At 38.5% G+C, this 26,742-nt stretch overlaps 2 protein-coding genes across 7 annotated transcripts in view; one reads left to right on the forward strand and one right to left on the reverse strand.

The window, feature by feature from the left end:
• SULF2 (sulfatase 2) overlaps positions 1-3,360 on the forward strand; it is a 261,932-nt gene extending 258,572 nt beyond the window's left edge. For all 6 annotated transcript variants that reach the window (XM_083746188.1, XM_083746190.1, XM_083746187.1 and 3 more), the window contains 3 exons: positions 639-669; positions 1,121-1,174; positions 2,343-3,360. In XM_083746188.1, coding sequence (XP_083602314.1) covers positions 639-669; positions 1,121-1,174; positions 2,343-2,373 — 116 coding nt within the window. In that variant the 3' untranslated portion in view covers positions 2,374-3,360. The remainder of the gene's footprint in view (positions 1-638; positions 670-1,120; positions 1,175-2,342) is intronic.
• A 1,099-nt stretch (positions 3,361-4,459) lies between these two features.
• Positions 4,460-26,742, reverse strand: part of NCOA3 (nuclear receptor coactivator 3) — a 100,835-nt gene continuing 78,552 nt past the window's right edge. Inside the window, 17 exon segments of the mRNA XM_083746132.1 lie at positions 4,460-7,800; positions 8,364-8,505; positions 9,256-9,430; positions 10,435-10,663; positions 12,232-12,261; positions 12,263-12,337; positions 13,116-13,412; positions 14,282-14,453; positions 14,959-15,085; positions 16,953-17,189; positions 18,037-18,231; positions 20,297-20,435; positions 21,373-22,235; positions 22,584-22,969; positions 23,893-24,040; positions 25,021-25,158; positions 26,596-26,697. Of these exon segments, the coding sequence (XP_083602258.1) occupies positions 7,789-7,800; positions 8,364-8,505; positions 9,256-9,430; positions 10,435-10,663; positions 12,232-12,261; positions 12,263-12,337; positions 13,116-13,412; positions 14,282-14,453; positions 14,959-15,085; positions 16,953-17,189; positions 18,037-18,231; positions 20,297-20,435; positions 21,373-22,235; positions 22,584-22,969; positions 23,893-24,040; positions 25,021-25,158; positions 26,596-26,697 (3,467 nt within the window). The 3' untranslated portion in view covers positions 4,460-7,788.

Genomic DNA, 26,742 nt, shown 5'->3' on the forward strand with positions numbered 1-26,742 from the left:
AATCAGAAGTTGAACATTACCTTAACAGAAGTATTTTCTGATAAATGTGTGAATGACAAAATAATGAGGTGGACGGATCACATGGTAAGGTCTCCTTACTAGCCTCAATTGAAGTATTCTGGGGTGGGAACTTCCCAAAGGATCCACCTTCTGCTAAATTTATTGTCCTGCATTGATACAATCACTGGGAATCAAGCAGTCATATAGTAAGATTTTGAAAACCAGAGACCAGTTTAAGGGGTACATATGCTTTGTTTGTTAACTTTCTAAGTGAATTTGCAATGGAGAGCAGCAGCAATAGGGGAAAGTGTTGGGGGCTTAACCCAGTGACCACACATGTAAGGTTAATTGTTCCATTAATTTGTTTCTGTTCCAAACAACTTGTCTTACCAGATGCTGCAATATCAGGGAAACAATGTAGATTTAAAACAAGGAGCTTGACTTTTAACCTCTCCTCCAAGCGGTTGGAACCAAAATATTCAGTCAGAGTGCAGATGTTTAAATCTCTCTGCTTGGAAACTGTCACAGACAGCAATGTGTTTTCTTTTAATAAGATGCCTTTCCCCTTTTTAAATTGTGCCTTACAGTGTGCTTTCCCCCACTCCTGTGATAACCAATAATATTTTCTCCCCCTTTAGGCATTAAAGATGGAAGCTATGAGCAATACAGGTACTACTAAAAATATAATTATTTTCTCACCAGTGAGCAATAGGTTATGGGAAGATATGGGCAAGAAGACTTAGGCTGTGGGGTTAGAACTAGGATACTCTCTCTGGGTGGCTCCAGAAGTTTGGGTCCCTCTAGCTATTTCATTGGTAGGTAGGTTTCACTTTATAGCATAATTCTACAGTATAAGAGGGAAGAGGCAACTTGGGTATATGTGTTGTCAAGTTGGGTGAGGGAGACAAAAGACTCTGCTACAGAAGATCACTGGCAAGGGGCTGGGCACAGGCCTAAGCATGCAGCCCCGGTGTACCTACCTTAACTCTTCCCTCCTGTAACAATACTTGTGTAGCATATGAAACATACTAAAACCCTCCCCCCCCCTCTTCTGTGCTGTAGTGCTGCTGGTTTTCTTGACATGCTTAACTTTTTTCTCTTTTTGTGGCTCACACATAAGGCAATTTCAACGTCGAAAGTGGCCAGACATGAAGAAACCATCTTCCAAGTCACTGTGAGTTGGGAGTCCATCCGCACAAAGCCTTGACATTGCTCTCTCTTTTGCATGTTGTCCATATTTGCATTTTCATCTATTCTTGCTCTTAAATCCTACTCTTCCTAATGAAGCGTCTGGGAAAGTGATGACTCTAACCTCTTTAACTGCAGCCAATTAAGGTTTAAATGAGTTCGTGTTGTCCTGCTCTGTAGCAAGGTAGGGTTCAGGCTGGAGGCAAGGCTCAGGTGGTGCTATAAGAAGGCAGAACACTAGTAGTCACTTCAGCAACAAACTGAGACTGAGCCCTGAAAAATGGCAACAGCTGCACCCCAGTTGATGGTCCTATCTGCAGTGCAAGGTGTTTGCTCCAGTAGCCTCAGACTGCGACTGCAGAAGTGAGACCAGGGGCGCTCTGTTCAATGCAGTTCTCAGAGGCCTAGGACAGCACAGACAATAGAAGCACTAGGAGCTCATCTTGCATGCCCTTCTGGTTCACAGTAGGGGAATCCAACTCCAGGTTTCTAAAGGGCTAGAGAAGCCTGTCCTCTCCAGAACTGGTGGACTCCCCTTCCCTCCAGGAGTTATTGGAACTGTAGTCTAAAACATTTGGCTGGCACAGTCTACTTTTAAGGTTGCTATTGGATAGAAGTGTAGGTATACTACTACAGAGGTAGGCCCTCATGATTATAAGACAGTATTTGTTCCTCTGTCAGCTGCACTTGTAGAATCAACCTTTCTTTGTTGTGCTAAACAAAAGCTGTAGCGCATGTTGAAATATGGTGACTCCAACACTGTTACTTTGAGAAAAATCTTTGGTAGGAAAGAAAAGCAGTCCATTACACAATTAGGAGGTCAAAATCATTGAGCAGAGATCACAGCGGTGATTTCAGAATTTTGTACAATGCTTGCAAGAAATGTGAGGTCATTTAAATGACCCACATACAGTGCAATGAAAATAGTGTAAACATAGTTCTCAACACTGAAGATTCATCTAAAAGTCCAACTGCTGTTAAGAAAGGTAGTTAGTTAGTTAGTTAGTGAGTGAGTGAATGAATGAATGTATCCTTTGCTTCTGTGTTGTGGGTGATGCACAGTGGAAAAGTATGCCCTTTGCATGGCTCTGCTGTGAGAACAGATTGCTTTGCTCTTCAGAGAGTGAATTAATTAAATGTGTGTTCTTTTTCAGAGGACAACTTTGGGAAGGCTGGGAAGGCTAATTTCCTGCAACTGCTGGACCTCAATGAGGATATAAACTGGCCAGAACTTGAATCTTTGTACAGACTTAATGAAAGTGTGTATGATTTCAGACTGAATTATAACATTAGCCTGGAGGACTGGATAAACTTTGATGCTAAGGTAGATAGGATGTTTGCACTGTTATGCAATCTAAATAGACACAGTGACCTTCTGGGGAGTACTTTCATCCAACATACGTATCCCTTCTTGAAGCCCACTGGTTTACCTGCTTTTGCTTTGGGTTATACCTCACTTGCTTCACAAGCTATTTTACTTCCACCAATCACTGCAGATACTGTTTCAAGAAATGGCAGCAGAAAAAACAAGGGTGACCCATTGAGAGACTTGGAATCCTAAGGGGCAAAACCACAGACTATTTCAGTGGAAGCCAAATAGCCCCTCTGCAACTTCATCTACAGCTTTAAATGGCATTTGAAAGGACAGACAAATGGAAAAGGATCTCTTCCCCCACCTACAGATTAGGCAAGTCAAAATTAGACACAGTGGTAGACAATTGCTACTGAGGCACGCAGGATATCCTGGATATTACTGAACAGATGCACAGACTCAGCACTAACAGTCTTCAGGTGTTTGTCTACCACAGAAGCCAGTTTAGTTCACAGTTCACACATCTACCTTGGCTCATGAGGAAATTGAAATCTTCACTCAGTGAAACCAGCTTTCCAGCATGGTACTGTAAATATTCAGTGTCCTGTTTCAAAAGAAATCCAAGTTCAGAAGAATTGTTATTAAAGTGTTGGCATGCCCCAATTCCATTTCTGAAAAGTCACTCCATTGCATAATAAAAATTCAGAATTTAGCCATTTTTAAAAGCACTGCAAAATTAAAAGCAGTTTGTGTATGTCTTGAATTTTAACAAAGTTGGATTTGTATTAAGTCTTTGTGGTTATATTGTATGTTCAAAAACCAAAATTACTACTATAAAAGAAAGCACTTGTTTACTTTTATATTTGTTTGTTTTAAGCAATGGCTATTATTTTGTGACCAATAAAAATGCAGGTTTCAAAAAAAAAAAAAACCCAAAAAAATTATGGGCACAGTTCAGCGGACAAGTAGGCACACTTTACCCAACACACTGCTGGGTTTTGTGCCTCCTTAGAAAAAAGAAAAGAACATACTATTTGGAAGCAGCTTTAGGAACAGACTATCCAAACTCAAACTTACAAGTTTTCCTACAGCATACATCACCTGTCCAAATTCAGAAGTTGACCTCAATTTTCAACTTACTTGTTTTTCTTCCAATGTACTGCAGCATTTCAATCACAGAGAAAAATTGGCGTTTGAGATATCTAATGTAGGTGTGATATAGTATTTGCAATGTAATGAGTCTTTAGGTAGTGTAACTACACTTAGGCAGGAAACACCAGCTGGCCAAATAAAAGATGGGGGACACCTGGTTTGCCAGTAGTACATGTGAAAAGGAAACAGGGGTTAGTAGACCACAAGCTTAACATGAGTCAACAGTGGGATGCAGCAGCAAAAAAAGCTAATGCTCTTCTAGGCTGCATCAGCAGAAGTCTAGTGTCCGGATCAAGGGAAGTAATAGTCCCTCTCTATTCTGCCTTGATCAGACCACACTCAGAATACTGTGTCCAGTTCCGGGTGCCACAATTTAAGGAGGATGTTGACAAGCTGGAACATGTGCAGAGGAAGGAAGAAAAGATGATCAAGGGTCTGGAAACAAAGCAGGTGAAATTCCCTATCTCTTGCATGCAGTGGCTGCATTCAGTTGGTTTTTACCTTTTTCACGGTGCTCTAATTTTAAAAGAAGTCTGAGGGTGGCAATAGCAACTGCTGTGTGGAGGGGGTAAAAATTTGTGTTAGTTAAGAATACAATTTTTTCCACCCCTTTGGAAGTGAAGTAAGCCTAGAGTTTTACTTCTCCCATTTGGTTGTGTCTTGGAAAAGAGGACATCTTAAACATCTTACCAGCACAGACAACTTGTACATGAGTTTTGGTAACTGGAATGTAGCCTGTGTTAAGGCATAATGGGAACTTTTATCTCTTTGATTACCAAGAAGCTTATTAAGCCACAAAAACTCCTGTTTCAAATAGAAACCTTTATTTACATTATTAACAACATCCAAACAAAACAAAAACACAGAAAAACAAGACCATATGACCTACCCTTTATTTTTTAATGCCAGCCCACAGGAGGCTTTTTTTTTTGTTATGTAAAGATCAATTATTACAAGCAATATTTAATGTAAACTAACTTTGGAGTCAATTCTCAATACTGCATGCCTTTCTCCTGAGATATTAAGAAATATTGCTCTCAGTTGAATGGTTTCATAATTGCTGCATTGCTGTCACATGACAGTCTGCTACTAAATTCGATGTGCTGACCTGTGCAACATTCAAATAGATTGTTTCTGTTGAAAAATGCTCCTCACCTATTAAGGCAGCCTTCCCCAGCTTGGAGCTGATGGGAGCTGTTAGTCTAAAACATCTGGATTGCACCAGGCTGGGGAAGGCTGAATTACAGGAAAAATCATGAAGACTGAAATTATGTATTTATCTCAACACACAAACTGGTTGGATAATCCATACAAAGGTGGGAAGAATGGATTCACTACAAAGACAATTAGGTCAGAAGGCACCAATACCAAACTAAGTTTATTGCCCCATTCAGCCATGTTTACTGTACTTATCATACAAGCCCCCACCCCATATAATCACTCTTGGTACTAGAGATTGCATTGCAACAGAATGAGTTTTTAATCATGCACTTCTGATTCCAGGCATCATTTGAATTAGCACTGCTGAGAACGTTCCCGACAATGCAAATTCAAAATGCATTTTTTTATATATATATAAAAAGGTGTGAATACTTTTATCAAGTTTGAACTAATATCTTTGGATTCAGCAAAAAAAAAAAAAAAAAAGCAACTGGGAAAAGGAGTAACATTCTAAATAACAGATTAACCAATGAACAGCAGGTACCACCACATTTCAAAAACACAAACAGAAGCAATCAAAATAAAAAGAAGAAGGGCAGTAAGTAGTTTATAAAAAGAGAGGTCACACTTCGTCAAAGTAATCAGAGCTATCATGATTATCATATTCGCCTATAAAAGTTAAAAGATAGTCTACTCCCATTTTATAGGCTTGTGGGTCCTTTACTATGAGGTTGTTATTGGTAGTATCAGAAAGAGGCTTCTGAGAAGCGGAAAATATTTTGTCACACTTTAATGGCAGACCTACAAAACCAAAAGATCTGATGTGCACAAAGGTGTGCATGTGTACAAAATACTCCCCTGCTGACTTTAATATGTCTGAGCAAACTACACATCCATATGTGGAGGTTTGGAAGGACTTATACTTCAAACAACAACAACTCAAAAGCTATTTTAAAACAATATGTAAATGGGGAAAATGCTGTAAAAAAACAAACCTAAAGGACGAGGAAGCACTTGTAACATGTGAGGCACACTATGTGCAAATCAGAACACAATTCCAGACCAGAGCCCAAATGTGTTTTAAGTACAAATAAGCTTTAGTGAAGTTAAATAAATAGCTGGTGGACTACACAGAACTGGCAATATTTATACCTGTACTCAGCATACTAGCAGTTTTGGGGGTAATCACAGACTGCTTGCCTTAGAACAAAATCTCACAGAATTACATGCTTCTGCAAAGTGGAGCTCAAATTTCATTACTATCAAAATCACCAGTTCACATATTCAAGAGAACTATATTGAATGTGCAATGGGAATAGAAAAAAAAACACACACCACTTCAGACATTTTAGTCTACCTTTCTTAGAAAGATCCTGTTCTGAATCACTACAACTTGTTTAAAACTGGGAGGAATCAGTATGTATCTGCATTATTTGACACAGAGATGATTATGGTGTTTCTGACCTCCAGCTATTAAAAAATGCAAAGAAAATAAATATAATTGTTACCAGCAGAGCAATAAAATGTGATAACCAAAATCATTTGTGCCAATTAATCAGATGTATCATCAGGTGTGCTTTCTGATAGACACTTAACACAAAAAACATGTTCAGAACACCACTGAGGCTTTCTTAAAAGTTAACCAAATGTCCTAGAGCAGAGGCTCTTTCATTTAAAAGACAGGTTATATTAAAAATTCCACAAATTGATTTGACAGCTAAAAAGAGCCTTTTTGTCATCAAATTGCCATCTATAAGAAAAAAGTAACAAAGTGCACACATAAGGTGTAGAGAAAATATTAAAAGACTGCTAAAATATGAACAAATGTTCTTTTAAAAAACCAATAAATGAAGTTCTAAATAAACTGTCGGAGACCAATGAAAATAAGATAAAGGCCATAGTTACCCAACTCCAAAACCATTTAAATTAAAAAAAAAATCCTATCTGGACAACTTGGACTAAACTCGAGTTTACAGAAATTATATTTGATAAATATTTAGCTTCACGAACTCTGCAAAAATGAGTTAGTGGCCTACAAAAGTCATATATATATATATATAGTACAACATCTTAAGATCATATTTACAAAATGTATTCACAAAGAGAATCTCTCTTCAAACTGCAATGCCTTGCCTTAAGTTTTATGACATTTAATGGCAAAAAAGATGTATGATTATTGCTCAAATGCCCATATTGGAGATATTATGTAACAGTAATTCAGACTGGGCTTGAAAGGCGGCAAGAACTTGCCTACTTTAATATCCATTGATTCATTATTATAGGTATTGCAGTAACCCACTACATACAGCATTTTATAAAGTGCACAAAACTGCACATCAATATGGAAATCTTTTATCATGATTATACATATTTAATCTCTGCATACCCCTTTGGCGCCAAAGAGCGTGATTCAGAGGCTGCAACAGCTCATTTGCATTGCCACTTGCACATCAGAGCTCCGACACCTGGGAGTGAGATTGAACAGCAGCATGAATGTTCAGAGCATTGTTTTGTTTTTAAATCAAGGCCAGAAACTACATTCTATCAGAGGCTCTTACTAGAGAACTCAAGACTATTACCAAGTATTTTCCAGGCACTTTGGTCTGCCTGTAGTTAAAGGGCTTTGGATAGCTACAGTAAATAGAACTGGTACAGACCGTGTCTATCCAACACATTTACTAAAATGGCATTGCCAAACGCACATTGCTAAAGGCAGAGTGCCAAAAAAAATCACCCTTTCTCTTTTCTTTTTGTACATTATACAGTGATACTTTGCTTCTACTCCTCCTCCTATCCCTCACCACCCAAAGGTCCATAACTCATGAAGTCACTTAGGACATCTTCACGGTAAAAAGAAGTGGTATTTCCATAAGGCTACATGTTGCCATGAAGTTCACGTGCACTTTTTTTTTTTGTAATACTTAGTTCACCATCATCTATGGCATCAGCCTGTTAGGAGATCATAGCTGGAGATGTCAGCAGTATTTCTGCAGAAAAAAACACAACACACCAGTGAACAAACAACAGTGTAAGAGAGACAAACTTTGTAATCAAGCAAATTTTTTGCTGTCATTTCTGAAGGTTAAGGAAAGAAGTATAAATAAATACTGCACTGGTACTGAAAATGCTTTTAAAAATATAGATTCGTTTTAGGTGAAGGGGGATTGTGAGGAAATGGCCTGGTGTTGAGCTTAAGTTACTCTAAGGCTAGGATTGCAGAGCCTTGTGGATTCCTTGAGTAAATCTATTTCAGCAATGAACCTGGGATGCTCACAGGCAATAGCTGTTCCACAGCTAGCCTTACCATTTTATGTAAAACCACTGAGAGAGAACCCACTGGAGAAATAGGGGTTTGGGAGAAATAAGAAAGTGTGCAGAGTGAGCAAAAATGGCAACCACGCAAGTCAAACCTTATTTTCTGAGCCAGGAAAATGTTGAGAAGTTTCTGTTAATGTTTGCTAGGCACTGGCACTGGCAATTTTAGGGGCTGATATGCATATGGAGATCTAAAGAGCTGCATGTGGAGAACCAACAGTTACAGCCATCTTACCTGGTCTGGACCCATGGGCATTCCTGACATAGGCATAGTATTAATATTCATTTGTCCCATGTGACCACCATTGCTGTTCATGTGCATCATGTTGTAAGTTGCAGGGTTCCCTGAATGGCTGAACTGTTGCTGTGGAAAAGAACTAGAGGACACAAGAAAAAAATAAATGATCCCAGATTCATTCAGCCACTGGCATGTTACATCATTGGCATTACAACTATAAAACCTCGTAATCCCTTTCATAATTAGTTGCAGAGACAGTTGTCTCACTACAGTGTCTTCAAGATCAGATGTGATTATTTGTAAGGAGCTCACACCAACCTGTGGCTCTAGAGATTGACTAGTGCTATAAACTAATGAGCCTATGATCAAGAAATGAATAAATCCTCTGCTTTAAATAAAAAAGAAAGGAAATGCAAAAATGATGGATCAGGGTAAATCACTCCCATCCTAGGATCTCTTCATCCATTGTTGTAAAATGTTTTGTTAACTTAAGCCTACCTCACTGAGTTTTTACCCCTGAACATAACCAATCTGGAACAAATAGTTCAACATATATAGATCTGGACACTTTCATGTTCCTTTAATTTCCCCCCCCACAACACATCATGTCTTGATCAGCTTGTTTAACTTTGTTAAACAAAAATAGGCCCCATATCTTTGTGAAATCTGCAAAATTTAAAAATTTGAACAAATATTTTGAAATCTTCTATGAAACAAATTATTTTAGGGTTTGTTGTTTTTAAAGAATCTGGGTGCAAGAGTGAAGACTGTCTAGATTGCCATGTTTTTTTAAAATCACACAATTCAGTCTGCTAAAAGCTCTGTTCTTCAGTTCTCCACAGCCACAGGCTCCCCTTTGAAAACACTAGTTGAGATATTTGACTCTCACCTGCTCCTGGCCATATTTCCTGATGGCCAGCCCTTCATTTCAGGAGTTGGATACATTGGTGCAGCCTGAGGATGCTGCATCATGGGATTTTGTGTGGGTCCAATTCTTTGAGCCATCATGGAATTGGGTGGGCTTGATACCCTGCTAAAGGCAGGGTCTGGTTGCTGCGTCATTCCTTACAAAAAAAATAAGATAACAGTTTGGTGGTTATGACACTTAGCTATTATTTGCTGAAGGCACATGTGTCCTCTAATATTTACAGAATTTCACTCTTGTGGTTGCAAGACTCTTACCTGATTCAATCAAAAAAGCCCTGAAGAAAGGTACCTTTGGAGCATGGTACAAAATGAAAGGCCAGAAAGGAATAATTCTCATGGAGAGGCAATGGTGCTCAGGAGAACTGCACTTTGATTCCCAAGTTAATGGTAAATTTCCACCCTTGGTGTTACCAGCTTGCATTCACTCAAGACTCCCTCTCCTTGAAGGGGCCACAGCTCTGTAGTAGAGCATCTGCTTTGCATGAAGAAGGTCCTAGGTTCAATCACCAGCATCTCCAGGTAGAGCTGTGAGAGAATCCCACCTGACCTCATGGAGAGCCACTGTTAGCCAGTGTAAACATTAATGAGCTACTTGGACCAATGGTGCGACTCGGTATATAAAGTAGCATCTTATGTTCCCCCATCATGCAAGCTTGCTTTTCTCAGTTTCACTTGGTCCCTAAACATGGTTACAAGGTACTATAACTTACTAATGTTTCATTGTTTGTTGTTGTTGTTGTAATTTCAGATATAGCAAAGCAGAATAAAAAAAGATCAAATGCTTGCTTTTTGTTGTCAGACCCTTCCTGTACAGATCAAAAATGTTTGTTTTTCTTTGCAGAATTAAGTAATGACTAAAACATAATTCAAATCAAAATTGAGAGAAACAATGAGCTGTGAAATTACTGTATAAAGTTCATGAATTTTACAACATTTCTGCACTGTGGCTGTTTTATTTTAGATCATTTGGCTGCAGAATATGTCAAATCCCTCAAAACCCCACTTTCTGCCTCATTCCAAAATATTCTGCTTATACTCTTCTACAGAAATATTTCTAGCTTTAATGAGTTTTTTCTTATTTACTAAGCCCGACAGCAGTCACAGGAAATAGAAGCAAGTAAGATACAAATGAAGTAAGTACCATAATTGGCTGGGTATGAAAATTGCTGGGATGGGACTGGAGCCATCGGAGGGCCTGTAACAGCACCATCCATGCTTCCTGAGGTGGTCACATTTGGGGGAGGACTGAAGGCTTGAGACTGCTGCTGTTGCTGCTGTATCATCATGGCCATTCTTTGTTGTCGGATGTGGTGACTTATTATCTCCCTGTTTCGCTGTGCCACCATCTGAGCATTAAGGAAGCCTTGCTGCTAGCACCCAAAGTGAATTGACAAAAAGCACATTAAAGAATACAGAGGAAGAATTATTAAGTTACAAGAAAAAAAACCATATCTTAAGAGTTTTATGTCCATGAGCTTTTTTATATTAAAAAAGCACAATACAGTCTATTTTTCTCCCATTAATGAAATAGCAGAATGGAACAGTAAGAAAATGCACATTTATTCTGCAGTAATAAGTAGCACAGTGTACAGTAACTGTGGGGAACCACCTTCGGCCCTCCAGATGTTGCCCCATTGGCCTTGCTTGCAGCAACATTTGCAGGATCAAAGTTTTCCCACATCTGGTCTACAGTCTATATACCAATAGCAAGCTTATTCTCTTTGGGTCTACCCTTACGCAGATATCCATGCACAAGTTATCAGCAGCTTGGGGAATCCCCAAAGTTCGTCTAAGTTAAAAAGAAAAGGTAAAAGGAGGGAACCAAAAATGACGTGGCAAACCGAATGCTGGCTTGATGACTACTGGAGTGTTGAAGGTGGTGGAATGGAAAACAGGAAGATGGAGGTGGCATGGAAGGGAATGGAGCATCCTGGAACAGATACTAACTGGGTGGCTAAAACCCCAAACAGCAGCACTCCACACTGAAACATTTTGTTGCAGGTCTCACTTTGTGTAGCTTGAACATTCAGCAGGCACTGTGGCTTATATCCAATGTGGCACTAAGCAACTTTTCTGTCAGTGCAAAAATTTATGATTGCACAATGAGACCTTCTCTCCACCCCCCCACCCTGAATGTGTCCTTCCCAAATCTGCTCCAAATGGTTGGGGAAACAAGCAGAAAATATTAAGGGGGTGCACAAGAGGAAAGTCCCATTGCACAGGCATAATAAATATTTGTACTGACAGGACGGTTACTTAAAGCTAAATTAGATACAAGTAACTGAATCCATACTTGCCAGACTAGCATTCCTCAACAGTTTCAATCCTCAGATTGGTTCTGGAATACAATGGTACCTCGGGTTAACAACTTAATTCGTTCTGGAGGTCTGTTCTTAACCTGAGGTACCACTTTAGCTAATGGGGCCTCCCGCTGCTGCTGCCGCGCTGCCACTGTGCGATTTCTGTTCTCAGCCTGAAGCAAAGTTCTTAACCCGAGGTACTATTTCTGGGTAAGTGGAGTCTGTAACCTGAAGCGTGTGTAACCCGAGGTACCACTGTACTTTTCGATGATTGCATTTGAGATCCAATGCCTCACCCATGTGAACAGGAATTGCAACAATGGTAAAACAGATTATTGTAACTCCTAAACAAAAATAGTGACATTATTTAGGGTGACATATATAGTGTTACTTCACCAGTCATATGCCCCAACTGATGTATGTCTAATGATGACATGATTCATGTAGAATCGTCTTCTGGTTTATGGTTATGTTCTATTGGACTTTGATCCATTAAATAAAAATGTGTGTGTCTGCTTTAGTGTTTTAAAAGATGTATGAAGGAGGAGGAAAGAGAAGTAACAGAAAGCAGAACTGGTAGAGGTAAAATAACAGCAGGAAGTGGGAGGCTACTGTATAACCTGATTAGTAATACTTACTTGTGATCCCATTTGTGGGGGCATAACAGGGTCTCATCACTGATGCACTACCAGGGTTGGGGTTCTCCATTTTTATATCAAGTGCTTGACGAGTCTGATTCAAAAACTTCAGAAACAGAAAGCAACAGTATGTAACAGAACCATGTCAAAATACATCAAACAGGTTTCTATAAAACCCATGCTACACTACAAACCTAGGCAAGAGTAATAATTAAAAAGAAGCTTCACTCAGTGTGGCTTATTAAGTGTGCTGAAAACACATTTGACTTCATGCCCAAAGGCGCACTCCTCCATTGTCTCCAAGGCAGAAGGATGCCAACAAGGGCCATAAATATACAAACCTAATCATTAACTTTCATACTGATACTTAATAGTGCAATTCAGAAAATGCCACTGTTTTCATCAACCAAATCCTCCATCAGTATTTAATCTCAGAAATGATTATTACCAAACTGAAAATAAAGAGTACAATGATGAGGAATTGCAGGCCTGGTTCACATGTCATGGCAAGCCAAATTATGGCCTATCAGAACCATGCAAACATGTGGATCCTTGTGGAGCTCACAGCACCTTTCCTCCTCTCTTGTCTTTTTTATTCCTGCATTATCATTAGCCAAGGTTTGGCCTCCGCTCTAACCATGAGCTGTAGCCAAAGCTGTAGCTCCATTTTAGGAGCCCTAATGGTTGCATAGCACCAGTTAAGTCATAATTTAGGCAACATCTTGACATGTAAGCTAAGTCTCTGTGTGTACAGAATATCAGGACAGGATAAAATAAATGAATGTATGTGTTAATGGGTAAGTGATATATTTCGTTTTCCTGCTCTTAGCAAAGCCAAAAAGTCTCCCTCTTCAGAAGGGAACTGAAAAATTATAATTGTTTACCTGCTGCCCTTGAAGTCTCTGTTGGAGCTGCATCCGAAGTTGCTTTGGTGTGTTGGTTCTGGGCCTCATGACATTTGCTCGGGGATGCATACTTTGCATTGGAAAACTGCCCTGCTGATTCATCTGATTCATCACAGAGTTAAAGGCTGCCTGTTGGCCTTGCACGCTACTAAAACCCCCTGGCAGGGGAGCTCCCTGACCCTGGTATGGCTGACCGTATACTGGAGGCTTCTGGTCAATCATTACAGTAGATTCTTGGCCATGAAATGATTCTTGCTTGGGTTCCAAAGCTTGCCCCTTAAAAAGAATATAGAACATGCCAATAGTTCACACTCTGCAACAGTATATTAAGAATATTTTATACAAATTTTATATTTGAAAATCTGAGCTTTGTGTGTGTGTCTGTGTGTGTGTGTGTGTGTAGCCGGCAGTGTAAAAAACATGGTAAATGTTCAGGAGACACACTAATAAGCAAATGGTACAACAGTTATGAGACCCTGTTTCAGCATTTAACAGTTTAGGGATACACACAGGATTATCCAATAATCCAATGAAAATTGCCCAATTCAAAATTACATTGACAAAATCCATCTCCTATGAGCAAGTTCTGAGTCAGGTATATTAAGACTTCATCACTATAATATTCAGCAACTATTCTACAACTACTTTTCTAAAGAAGATACCTGCACATATTAATTACAATGTAGTATTGTCACAAATTAAAAGGAAAATAAACAATTTTTAGATCAGAAGGCTGCTCTTGTTATGCTATAGGCAAACGTTTTCTCACTATGATTTTCTTAAAGGGGCACTGCAATACCATGTTTATAATCATATCAGGTCTGCATAATTTATAATCCAGGAAATGTAATGCAGGTCACCAGCAGTTGGATAAATCTTCTGTTTTTACAGCCTTTTTGAGACTGCAAGAATACTTGCAGGCCACAATACAGAGAAGGTGGGCTATGTTCAGCTTGAGGTGAGTAGCAAGTTCTGGAGCCTATAAAATATAAAATTAGTTCTTCTCACCCAATAAAAGAATGTACAAAGTACTGAGGAAGAAATGTACTAGGGTTTTTATCTCCCCCCCCCCCCCCGCCAAAAATACATTTTAAGGGCATACAGCAAACTGAAAAATCTGCACTTCAAGAGCACTGGCAACTTACTTGATTTACAAGATCAGGAATTCCTAAGGCCCTATCAATTTCTTCAAGGCTTGTGACATCTGTGTTACTCAGCAATGTATGCAATTGATCTAGAAGAGCCCTTTCATCACTTTGGCCATCAACATTTGGAGCAGCATACAGAAGATCATCCAAAGAATTCCTAACTAGTTGCCTAGGAAAACCAAGAATACTGGTCAAAGAGTAGATAAATTCTCACAGCATACATAAATTGAAGTCTCCAGATAAGAATCGTATTTTCCCAGTGTACATAAGTGCAAAAATGAGATATGCCCAGTGTCATATCTACCAAGTGAGCAGGAAGCTGGAAACTGAAAGGAGGACCCTCCATGTCAAAACATTTATCACCTTTGATAGATCATTACTATCCAACAAATCCCCAATAGAATGCCAAAGACTAAGATGGTAAACAAATTATAAATATGATGTAAGCATTTTCTTTGATGAATCACAAACAAACAAATAATCTGTCTAGTCCAGCATTCTAGTTCAGATAGGGGAAGTCGTATTCACAGTAGAGCCACTGAAATCAATGGACTTAACTAATTTTGTATTTAGATGAGTGTTTTTCCTGAATGATCAGGATGTTCTGGTACCATTTGTAGATGAAGAATAGGCTGTCAGTTAAACAACATATAACATTCTGAACCTTATTGTACCTGTTTTGTGAACCTCGAGGTCCTTGCTCCATGGACAGCATGTTGTCAGGCCATGCATTTGGATGGTTAGACGGTCCTTGGTGTGCATAAGGATTCCCTCCCATACCAATATTAATTTCATTTGGCCCTACAAAATGAAACAAAACTAAATTTACTTTTAGAAAAGAGGTGAATTTTTAGAGCAGCAATCCAACAACACAGGGCAGTGTACAAAAACAATGTATCACTATTATAAAACACAATGATAAAATATCTCAAAAAACCACCATACAACTATTTTTAATATCAAAATCATCGGTATTACTCTCACTTGAAGCCTAAGTAAAAATGTATGGCATTACTTTCAGAATGTAAGGTTTCTACTCAAATGGGATGTAAAAGGGGAGAAAGCTTTTTAACAGCATGTTTATGTGTGTTCAACTAATAGTTCCTTCCACATCTTTGAACTGTTGTAGACATAACAAAAAAATTCCTTCCAGTAGCACCTTAAAGACCAACTAAGTTAGTTCTTGGTATGAGCTTTCGTGTGCATGCACACTTCTTCAGATACTTCTTCAGATGTGTATCTGAAGAAGTGTGCATGCACACGAAAGCTCATACCAGGAACTAACTTAGTTGGTCTTTAAGGTGCTACTGGAAGGAATTTTTTTGTTTTGACTATGGCAGACCAACACGGCTACCTATCTGTAACTGTTGTAGACATGACAGCACCAGGATGCCCCCCCCCATTAAACTCAAATAGCAGTAACAAGGCAGCTGAGATAGGGTTGCCATACGTCCAGATTTCCCCAAACATGTCCAGGAATCAAATGGCGAAAGCAGCGTCCATGAGGAATTTTGAAAGATCGGCAAAATGGCAGGGGTTTTGTCAACAGAACCAGGAAGTGTGTCTGTTTTAGGATCGCTATTTGTGTTTTCCGGGTGAATTCTTGAAATATGGCAACCCTAAGCTGAGAGGTAGTGGTCTAAATTGTTTATCACTCTCACTGAATTTAAATGCTTTGCTTCCTTTAAGTCTACCAGTATCCAGCAACCCACACTGGAGCACTAGTTGCTCAGAACATGGTACAGATCACTGTGCGAATGAATAGCCCAAAGCCTAAATGCTTCAAACTTTATTGCCAGTCAGTAGAGCATGAGACTCTTAATCTCAGGGTTTTGGGTTTGAGCCCCATGTTGGATGAAAGCTTCCTGCATTGCAGGAGGTTGAACTAGACGACTCTTGTAGTCCCTTCCAAATCTACGGTTCTATGATTCTATTACACTGGTCAACAACAAATTTGTTGTCTGCGTTTTTTCAGCTGATTTAGGATGAATCTGATGCGCTGAATCCAAAAATCGCATTGGTTTTGCTCAATCAGGTCAAGTTTTTGAGCTATGGCCACATGTCTTTTTTTACGTTTTTGTTCACATGTACGCTTGTGTGGAGCATTTTAGAAGACGTTGGTGGGGGTAAAATGCCTTGTCAAATAATTGTTTTGATTGGAAATGATTATTTTAATGACAAGAAGTATTCAGGCCCGATAGTTCTGGGTGATTATGTCGAAAAGGGATCAGTTTGAAGTCATAAAACCTCGAAATCTTCCATAAATTGGTCCAACAAAGCATAAAGTTGGGGGATCAAAACTAAGTTAATGGGGCAGCCGCCCCACGAAGTGTCCTGATCTTCAATCAGCACGTCGTCCTGTAGCTCATTGTGATGAAATTCCAGTGCCTATCTTCAAGCCCTGAAGTTTGAAAAATGGTGAAGCAACATGCAATTTATGTGACCTTTATCAATGCCCACCATTCAGTTTACAGAAAACCTGACCTGATGGAGAGAAACGGATGCCATTTCCTGATTCAGCAGTGCAAAAATACCCTAAATCAGTTGTAGAAATCTAGACAACATTCAAAAAGTAAAAAATTGTTGCCCAGTGTTATCTTACCTATGTGCGGTGCATAAAACACAAATTATTGTGGTGTCCAATTAAAAAAGCATAGTAAGAACTCACTCATATGGATCATCTGCTGTTGGAGCATGGATCTGGTGCCAGGCATACTATTTGACCTCATGGGTAAACCAGGCATAGGACCACCAACTGAAGATCTGGCAAGGGTTGGGTTGCAGTCTGGCCCTGGTCTTGGCATTGAACCAGAACTAATAGGTTCCATCCTGCTCACTTTTGAGTTTTGTAGGCTCCAGTCACTTGCTGAATGCTGATTCATAGGCATATTTCTGTTAGGTCCCCCTAGAAAATTAACGAATTTAAATACATATTGCTTTCCCTACAGAAAAACATAGCATACAATACAATTTGCTACAGTTGGCATTTTTATATCCACCCACTCCAAATAAGTTTTAGCCAGAACCCAAAGGGCTGCATATATCAGGGCCTTTCAGCCACCATTCATGGTAACATCTCAAATGTTCAACTGAGATATAAAACATTGCACAACAACAAAGATGGGTTGTTGTTATCATTGAGTATTTTTTGTGACAATGGTTCAATTCAAACAGAATGTTTGCTGTTTGCTGAAGTTTCCACTCACCAAAGTTTAAAAGCCAAAACATGAAGCTCTTGACTGCCCCAAGGTCCCCTGGACAGCTTCATGACTGAGCAGAGATTTTAACCTGGGTCTCAGAGACCTTAGTCTGGTACTCTAACCACGTCAACACAGAGACGTGAACTTCTGAATGTACAGGAAACCCATGCTTTAGGGATGCTTGTCTGCTTCTATTTTCTATCTGCTCAGCACTCCAGACCCTAGGTGTGGTGGCAATGGAGGTAAAGGAACAGCCACAACAATGATTTGTCAATTCAGACACCACGCTCACCACACTTGGTGCAAGCAAATTTGCTAGCTCCTCATAAACCATGATTTGTTAATTCAGATATCACAACTAAACCCAACCCTACAAATGTTTTTGGTGAGATATGTGAATTGAGCCAAAAGGTCTAAAAAGCTTAGCTAGAATAAGCTAGTATAATACAATTGTAACAATTTTTATCGTAGTTAATAAACCACGTAGTTAATATCCCAAACCTTTGGGATATTGTTCATGATTTTTTTTAAAGTATGAGGAAATCAACAAACCCATATTGGTTCCAAAGTTTTCCTGATTTTCCATCATTCTTGGACTCCCACCCATCATGTTTTGCTTCTGTAGCATGGAGAATGTATTAACACTCCTCATAGACGGACTTGATCCCACTGATATGGGGCTGTCTAAAGACATGGCTCTGTTGAAAGGAGGACGGGTGGCCTGCATAGATTGGGGACTTCTCATACCTGTTGAGTAATTAAAATATAATTGTAACTGTACCATCCTTAAACCTGGTATTGATCTACCATGACAGATGTTTAGCATCCACTATAAGGTTATTTAATGTAATTTTAATAAAACCACAGAAATTGTATGTCCTATACGAGTCACTGATGGAGACTAATACAGTGGTGCCTCGCAAGACGAAAAGAATCCGTTCTGCGAGTCTTTCGTCTAGCAGTTTTTTTGTCTTGCGAAGCAAGCCCACTGACGGATTAGCAGATTAGCGCTATTAGCGGCTTTTAGCGGCTTATCGGCCTAGAAAGGGGGGGGGGGGAAACCGCAGGAACTCGCAAGACATTTTCGTCTTGCGAAGCAAGCCCATAGGAAATTCGTTTTGCGAAGCACCTCCAAAAAAGGAAAACTCTTTCGTCTAGCAAGTTTTCCGTCTTGCGAGGCATTCGTCTTGCGGGGCACCACTGTACAGAAATTATTCATCTGGATTGTTTGATCTATAATGTTTCAGCCTGAGATGTTAACTTCCTATAACTACTTCCTATAACTACTATAACTACTATAATTATTAAAAGAATATGGTGTATCTCTTTCGATCTGTACAGTCTCTGTTAATTTCAAATCTCTTATAGCTATATACAGAATTCTATAAAATGTTAGAAAATAATCAAAACCCTAACTAGAAAGGCAGGGGCAGGGGCGGAATCAGAAGCCTAATAAATTAGCTCTAATATGGTATGAGTACAGTTAAATACATATTAAAGTTAACTGCTATCCTTAAAATGTAAATGTAAAGGGACCCCTGACCATTAGGTGACCGACTCTGGGGTTGGGGCGCGCATCTCGCTTTAGTGGCCGAGGAAGCCAGCGTACAGCTTCCAGGTCATGTGGCCAGCATGACTAAGCCGCTTCTGGCGAACCAGAGCAGCGCACGAAAACACCGTTTACCTTCCCGCCGGAGCGGTACCTATTTATCTACTTGCACTTTGACGTGCTTTTGAACTGCTAGGTTGGCAGGAGCAGGGACCGAGCAACAGGAGCTCACCCGGTCATGGGGATTCGAACCGCCAACCTTCTGATTGGCAAGTCCTAGGCTCTGTGGTTTAACCCACAGCACCACCCGTGTCCCTGCTTAAAATGTAGTAACACATTATATTTAAAAAAAATTGGGAATTTCTAGACAGATTTGATTATATATATTTATGAATACAAAAAAGTAATGCACTTTGCAAAAGGTCAAAAGTTTTAAACAAAATGGAAAACAAGTTAGACAACAGTTGAAGTATCTTCCCTTTTATCAAGTATTTTTTCTGTTTATGGTATTTATTCTAACTCAATAACACAATAACACAATGGAATAACACAAAAATCTGAATAAACAACATTTTAAATACTGATGTTCTCAACACTTTTGAATTGCATACTGATTTTTTTTAAAAAAAACATTTTTTTCATAGAAAGTTCAGAAAATACAACTAGATCTCTCTCTCTCTCTCTCTCTCTCTCTCTCTCTCTCTCTCACACACACACACACACACACACACACACACACAAATACACACACAGGAAAACCATGATTCCCTTTCTTATCATAAAGTAGTACCTAGCTGTATGCTCCCAATACCACTTCTGATTTAGTTTACCTTTCTCAAATTATTTAGCTCATCAAAGCTGAACTTTCTGACCTATTGATTCATCTTATTGTGCACTCTGGAATGCACTGTTATTTGATTTAATAAGCATGAACAGCCTCCAGGAACAGCAGAAAGTGGTAGTATCAGGCCTGTTGATCTGCAGGCTCCCCAGTGATCGACACTTGGTTTCTATCAAATCTATGCTTGCAACTTTAAACTCAACTTTTTCTTGTGTTAGGTCTCAATGTTTATAAAGCTCACTATCAGACATTACAGAGGGTATCTACAAGGAAATTCTAGTCTACTAGTAGACAACAATAAAAACCATTTTTTAAAAGGCTAAACTGGGAAATTAAGAACAAACAGAAAGAACGGCTTGAATACCTTTAATCAACACAATGACTGTTAAATAAAGTGGAATATTATGTCAAATAAACTTTACCCAGTGGTGCATTTCCTTGGCACAATGGTTGCTTATTCCCCATGTTATTTCCATTTGCAGACATTGGATTACTGCAAAAATCTGAGCTAGTTAGATCACCCAAAATGGCATCTAAATTATCCACCAAATCTCCACTCATCTGAAAAGAAATTTTTTTAAAAAACAAATTTAGTTGTTTAGATTTCTACTGAAAAAAATCAGAAGCTGGTATGCGCTCAAAACTATGATGTCTTCGAAACTTACTACAAATTCTTAAGAGAACCAGCTAGAAGTCATGTAAATATTTGATCAGAGATAACTTTACTGATTTGGGGAGAAAGAAAAAGATAAAAACTTCATTTGCATATTCTGTAATCATCTCAGTATGGAATATTCAGAAAATATTGTAGATGAATTTTCCAAAGTATCACTTAAGGCTAGGCCTGCAATGTTTAATTGATTAACCAATTTATTTATTTATTTTAATCTCCTGAAAAAGATGTCTTCAGTTAACTTAGTGGCAGGTCTTTTTTTTTAAGGTTAATTATTAAAAGCAGTCACCGACTAAGTCATGCTTAGTAGCAGTACATGTACTGAAATCAAATAATTTATTTCAGTCATGATTCTCATACGCCTATAAGTTTCAACAGGCTGTTCCTGAGAATAGCTTGGGCTGCAGTTGTAATTGCATCTCCTCAGAAGTAAATCCTATTTAATTCAATGAGGCTCACTTCCAGGTACACAGGATTAGGATTGCAGCTTCAGTCAGCTATATTAATTATTTAAGGTGGTAAATGCTTAAAATACATGGGGGCAGTTTCCTTCTTAAAAGAGGCATTCCATGTTCTCTCACGTATTGAGTGGAATACCTGCATCATCTATAATCAGTGAAAAATTAAACTGCAACAAGATGAAATAATTTTTAAAAGCAACGTTTTAAAAATTACTTTGATACATCATAGTTGGGAGTTCAGGTTAGCTGCGGTTTTCAGACTTACAAAAAGAAAGTGCAGGGCTCCATTCCAGGGGCTTATTTAGAAAACAAAAGTATACAGAGTCTTTTAACAGGGATTTTGCTAAACATTAGAATACTCTACCTCTTCAGTGGGTTCTGTTTTTATTTTCATCTCTTTTTCTTGACTTGAAGTAGTTATGGCAGAACTACAGCACTGTCCCATCTTGCTGTCCAAATTTTCTATTTTAGGTTTAATGTCTTTCGAAAGAGGATCTTTTACATCATCCTTGTCAAGCAAGTATCTAAGGAGGGCATGGTTTTCCTTCTTTTTAGGACTCATTTGTTCTTGCTTGACTGTTCCTTCGCCACAGGAAACAGCACTACTGTCATGGTATGTGTCTTTACCAGTAGCTTCAGCTGTGATTTTTGCCACTTCTGCTGGAGAATTACCATTCCGCAGCAATTTATGCAAAATCCTATGCTTCTCCTGCATGTTTGATGAAGAAGAGACCCCTCCAGATGTAGAAGACGAGACTCCAGATGAAGGGCTTGTGGCATTGGCAGTAGGTTCTTTGCAACTGGAGTCCAAAGGGGAGTTTGACAGTGTAGGGTGTCCCCTGTCTTCTGAGGAACAAGTTAGCAACTGGAGAAGTTTTTTATGCCCTTTGCTTTCAGGTAGTCCCCTCTGATCAGAGCCTTCAAGGCCCTCTTCTTTGATTTCTTTGTTACTAAGGGAGTCCCTGCTGTTTGACTGACACATGGAACTCTCCACTTGGTTTTGCTCACAAAACAAGCCAGGAGGGCTCTTTGAATCCTGGTTACCCATTTTACTTTGCTGAGGAACATTCATATTTGGAGAATTGTCTAGTTTTGGACCTGGCGAAGAAAGAGTAGACAGAAGGGAAGTTCCAACTCCCTCACTAATCGCTTGAAGAGCACTAAGTGAGCTGCTTGAAAAATTGTTGTTGCTAGTGTTGCTGGCAGTTCCCATTGGAGAGTTGACACCTATATAAAAAGAGGAGGAACACTAAGTGAGGTATTACATATTAACGAATCACTTAATTAAAAATACTTTGAAACATTACAGCAGAAAATATATACAGAGAAAGTTTTAAAACTGCCTCCCATAATTTCTGCTTAACAATATTTTTCATAGTATTCACAGTAAGTCTGATTGCATTATATTGTTTTTTATGTTTATGCACTAAGCTGCTCTGGGAATGATAGCTGAAGAGTGGATTATAAACAATGATAATTATCACCATTTCTGGCCAACTGAATAAATAGTATCTGATTTCAGATGCTGAAACAAAAAAACAAAACACACTTTAAAAAGATACTAGAAATAATTACCTGCTACAGGAGAAAATTGATGTGAATTCACTTTTGGACTCCCACGATTCCTAGGGGATATCATTAAATTCTGTTGACTGGAAGCCATGCCTGGGCTCCCATGTGGTGGGCTGCTCATATTTAATCCATAGTTACTCTGATAAGGAGAAGACTGTATTCCTTGTCCAGAGTTCACAGGTCCCATGTTTCCAGGACCTCCATATCTAGCACCACACATCTGCCCCATTAAGTTAGGATCTCCCATACCATAGTTTCTGTTCTGCAAAGGTATATTTTGCCCAGATGACATGTTCATGACTCCACTGACTGAATTTGTACTTGCAGTTGTAGATGTTCTGATGTTCTGTCCCATTGCACTGGGATTTGGTCGATATCCATTTTGTTCTCTGAAACACACAGCATTGGCAATCAAGCTTGGCAAAGTGGATTAGTAATATCCATGTTTTAAAAGATCTTATATGTTCTTCTAGGAATCAATGTACAATACTGGGTTGCAACAGCAGAACACAGGAGCACTGCCATATACACTCATCGAGCTCATAGAAATTTATGGTGAAATTTAAAATTCTTCCTTAGCCCATTGTATTAATCTTTTTATCAACATCAACAAGGCACAGGAAGAGCACAAACTGTATTTCCAAGTTGTATATTCTACTAATTTTCTTGATAATAGAAAATAATCCACCCTTAATGAGAACTTTATAGAAATTGTGAAACAGTGGGCGGAGGTCAGTTGCTGTTACATAATGAGGCTTACTGTTTTATCTCAAAAAGACATAAAAATGAATAAGCTCAAAACCTCTTTTTCAAAAGTTCAACGTGTGAAAGCTGCCCAAAGTGGCTGGGGCAACCCGGTCACATGGGCAGGGTACAAAATTATTATATTAGTAGTAGTAGGATTTACCCTAGTAATGTTTAAAATCATTATTGTGAGAGAAATCGGCTTCTTTGATCCTTCCCAACTTCTCAGTGAAGTAGGTAATATTGGAATTGGGGTCTAACTCAATAAAAGGTGTATTCATAAGTTTCAATATAAACACAATGTACCATGAGATGATGTGCCATCTTGTCCTTGTCCGAAGAGATAAAAAAGGGTAGTGGGCATTTGCATGAAATTTGTATGAACTGAAACTTAACATTCAGCAATTTTATCTTCCTGTTATATCTGACCAAATAAAATTTAACAATGCTCATGGGTTAAAATTCTGCATCTATTGTCTCTTATACTGCCCTCTAAATGTTTTCATTATGTTGGTTCACATTAGACACATATGATTTTGGAGCTGCTAAAACAGATTATTGATTTCACCTTTGAAGAAAGTGAGTGGAGATAAACCCATGCCGGTCATTGGTAACAGGGTTCCGGAACAATTTACTTTTTGTTTGTGCTGTCACTATTGTTCCATCAGCTAAGGAGAACCGATAGAGTGGCGTTTCAGCAAGACCTTGCATATAAGCTGTTAGGAAGAATAGAAACTATTAGTACTGAAGCAATCTGCTTACATTACCCATTCTAGAAACAGAAATAAAACTCACACTACTTCATTAACTACTTTAACAAAATGGTCACTTAAAAAATAAAACATACACTTTGGAAAACCCAAAGCTTCGTGAAATTCTATTATCAAACTTGTGTTTGAGTAAAATTTATATTCAAATGTGTCCTGTTCCAGAGACTTTAGTAATTCAAGAGTGTATGAGTTTTTAGATATTCACCTGTCTCAAAGCAATGAAAACGAGAAAACTTTCTCCCAGGTACTTTTACCTGTCACAAAAATCAAACCAACATAATTTCCAGGGCTGATTGGGGTAAATGTAAGGCTGTATGCTGGGAAAGTGACCCAATTCACTCTCCTCACCGCAAAAGAAACCACAGCTAACCATGAACCTGATGCTAACCCCATGTTCATGTGTTATTAAAACCAAACTAGCTGCGAGTGGCAATATTTTGTATTGCAGAGCCTAGGGTTTCATTAAAGAGTAGGGGAATTACATTTTCATGTAATATTTTGGGCTGTTCAGATACATTCATCTATTTCTCTCTCACACTTTTTCTCAGTAAAACAGCAGCCTAAAATATTGTATGAAAATGGAATTCCCATACTCTTTAATGAAACCCTAGGCTCTGCAATACAAAGCCTTCACCTACTTTTTCTCACTTGTTTTACTAAGATAAGTGTGAGATAAATAGGTGAATGAATCTGAAAAGCCCAAATTTAGTGTTTTACTAACACTAAATAGTATAACAAATTAGTTATAATTATTAATGAGCCTAATATAACCAAATGGTGTATACAATTTAATTTTTTACTGTAAAAGCATTTCCTAAGAGATATATTCATTGTGTTGATTTTAATATGGTCCTACATGTAGAAGCAAGCATGAAACAACTTTGTACAAATTAAATAAATTAGCATTTAGAAATGTGTGGTGTTACCTTCATGATAGTGGCGTTTGTTTGACCAGGGCTGTCCTTCATTTTGACATAAAAATCTCTGAATACAACGACGAATTGTATCTTCAAAGCCAGGTCTCATGGACCTTAGAGAATTTGTATCTATGTTAACAAGTTTACCTGTCAATCAGAAAAATGCTTACTTGATATAAAATATGTAAAACATAAAAGCTAACAACAATAAAATAAGCATAGCATGGTTAGCAATGTTCTTTGGCATTAATGTGAAAGAAAGAGTAAGAAAAAAGAAAGACTAGGCTGCAAACACAGTAATTTCAGATATGCACACAAATCCATTCTTTGAATCCTACTCACGATTCAACCTTTTTGCCTTGCATACCAAATATGTCAAGGTCTCAGCTTGAAAGACCATGTACATGTGAGTGGTCAGTTCTTTACGCAAGGTAAGAAGGATGAACTATTTAAAGGAGCACCTGGAGACTCGAAAACAGTCTTCCCCAGATAATCTGGATCCTCATTAATAGTCAACATAACTCCTGGAACTAAATACCAATGAGATATATCCAACCTAAACCGCCCTGAGATCTCTGGGTATAGGGTTGTATATAAATTCAATGAATAAATAAAAAGAATAGATAAACCCAAAACTGTTCCCACAAACAACACATAGCTATATTACTAGGTAAACATTTTATGTATTTTGTACTTTTCATTGCTTTAGCATTGTCTGGTTTTACATTGTTTTACTTATTTTATTTGATCTTGTTATATTGCTTTGAGACTCTTTGTTTTGTATAAAGCAAATGAAAAATGCTGATAATGATAATCACCAACTAGGAAAAATCATAGCAGACTAAATTCAGCCAAAGTAGCTTTATGTTGCCAACTCAATATCTTTTGCTGGTTAAGATGGAAAATTCAATTGGCAGTTTTAGCTCTACGCTCCAGATTTAGCCCAGTTCAGATTATTTTCTCCCTTACCTTCTTCCTAGGCTGGTGAGAATAAGATTGTTCATGCTACAATTACCACCAGGCACACCTTTCCTGTGAATACCCACGTGTGGGCGTTATATTTGAACTGGGTGTTACCTGTGTAAAATCCCAAACCATGTGCTGAATCCCAAGATTTGGGAGAAAGGGAATTGACTCTTTGTATATTGGATTTTACAACACAATCCTATTTATAACTTGGTTTTCAACTACATGTCTCTGTAATGTATTCAAATACTACATCCATGCATGGATATTCAGGGTGTACAACTGCACATGCCCAGCCTCACATGCCCCTGTCCTGGGAAGCTGCAATCTCCATCTACTTACGCATGAAGGGACAATGTGGGGGCTGAGTATCATCCAAACCAGGCCTTTATTTTGTAGAGAACAAGTATAGCTAAAATAAACAAACTAGGGGCGGGAGTGATTAAGAAAAATACAAGTAAAACCTACTGAAATATTAGTTGCCTTGAAGACTATAATTCTAAATATATTTTTTTTTAAAAAAACTCTAGGCAAGCAATTGTAAAATAACTGCACAAAACATGCTTGTGATCATTTACATTGAATAGAGTTCATTAGTTATTTATATAGCTTACTTACCTGAAAGGTCATGTCTAGTAACAAAGCTCTCTGTATTTGGTGAAAATACCCTTTCTACTGCCGAGATACGGCGTGCCACACATATCATGCAGGACTGCAAATCTGCAATTCAAAACATTTTATATTACATTTATAGATAGCTTGAGA

Source organism: Podarcis gaigeae, assembly GCF_964106915.1.
Source record: "Podarcis gaigeae genome assembly, chromosome: 6".
Lineage (NCBI taxonomy): Eukaryota > Metazoa > Chordata > Lepidosauria > Squamata > Lacertidae > Podarcis > Podarcis gaigeae.